Genomic DNA, 1,538 nt, shown 5'->3' on the forward strand with positions numbered 1-1,538 from the left:
AAGATGGATAATTGCATTTTAGGCAGACTGCTTGTGACATTTCCTAACAAAAGCATCCCAGTAGGAAATTTTAACTAGCACTAGTTCGCATTAAAGTATAATGTGTAGTAAACAAATATGTAAGAACTCCGTTAGTAGCCATCACAACTCAAACAAAGTGGCTCTTAGGAGCCTGATGTGTGCTCCTGGCTTCTCACGTTATTTTGGGCATTCTGGATGCTTAATTCATTCTCCAGTGATTCAGCTGAAGTCCTGACTTGGCAGGTCACATCAGCTAATCCACTGGCTTCACAAATATAAAACCAAAGTTTAATATTATTTGGGGGACTAGAGCCTCCCAAATGGGGTGTCTAGTATATTTATTCTCACATGCTACATACAGCATTTGATGCACTCTGCCAATACAGAAGTTTCAAACTTCACAAGCTCATTAAAAGTTGGTTAATCCTCCATGTAAAATCACTACCTAATTCCCTTGTAGAAGAATTATGATTATAGCCTCAAGTGCATTCTGGATGGCGATTTCAGATGGGCAGTAGATGGAGTAAATGGGTAAAGTTAAATAACAGGTAATGAACAAAAAAATTAGGCATCCTTCATGTTACAGTGGTTATAATTGGAAGCTGCACAATTTTATGTGGAATTGTACAGTGGATTAGAGCAAATAAAGCTCGGAAAGATCATAACCTTTTTGTCTTTCCTTGCTAATTTTAGATTTGATCTACAAAATAGAGCTTGCTGGAGGACTGGGAGCCATCCTTCTTCTGCTTATTTTGCTCGTGACCATCTATAAGTGCTACAACATAGAGTTAATGCTGTTCTACAGACAGAACTTTGGAGGAGACGAAGCAGCTGATGGTAAGCAGTTGCTCAGGACACTCAATATATGCAATGGAAATATTTCAGACATCCAAAGTGATGAAACTTCTAGACTGAATTGAATCCCAAAAAATACGTACTGCCAGCTGAAGTTCAAACTACTAAGCACCCAACAGTGTAAAGCCCTAAGACTTTCTCCCAAAGCCCCCTGAAATCAATGAGTCTTTTCACTGAAATGTCATTGAGCCATGCCATAAGCAAATGGGATTCAGAAGAATTGTTCATGACTCTGTTATAGAGGCTTGAATGTCATTTGTGAACTGATTCCTCAGGAGAACTCTTCATGTTCGTGTGTCCCGGTGCCACATATGCCCAGGATCACTTCTCCTGAGATCCATACTGCATGTGGGCAGCCCTTTCACCAGGTATTTTTCATTAAACATTTCCATTGAATTGTCTTCAGGTTTCCAACTAACTCCAGTAACTAATGAGAGGTGATTGTTATTGAGGCTAAATAATTACCTCAATTAATTGGGAGACTGTAAACAACTTGATGGAAATGTACATCTTGCCTGGAGAGTATGTTTAGGAATAAACTAGGCTGTTTTTCAGTGTTCTTCCCTGCTTCCCTTTCACTAGCATATATTCTGTTTGGTGCCTAAAGCTAAACATGTATTTTTAAATTGAAGCTTTAATTCTCCTGAATATAGAACATTCCT

At 38.7% G+C, this 1,538-nt stretch overlaps 1 protein-coding gene across 1 annotated transcript in view; it reads left to right on the top strand.

Annotated features, from left to right (window-relative positions):
- Positions 1-714: 714 nt before the first annotated feature.
- The window catches only part of LOC104080477 (X-linked interleukin-1 receptor accessory protein-like 2), a gene marked incomplete at its 5' end in the record, with an annotated part of 14,958 nt that continues 14,134 nt past the window's right edge, over positions 715-1,538 (top strand). Inside the window, one exon of the mRNA XM_009582876.1 lies at positions 715-858. Within this exon, the coding sequence (XP_009581171.1) occupies positions 715-858 (144 nt within the window). The remainder of the gene's footprint in view (positions 859-1,538) is intronic.

The sequence above is a fragment of the Fulmarus glacialis genome, unplaced genomic scaffold, assembly GCF_000690835.1.
Source record: "Fulmarus glacialis isolate BGI_N327 unplaced genomic scaffold, ASM69083v1 scaffold22548, whole genome shotgun sequence".
NCBI classification, from domain to species: domain Eukaryota; kingdom Metazoa; phylum Chordata; class Aves; order Procellariiformes; family Procellariidae; genus Fulmarus; species Fulmarus glacialis.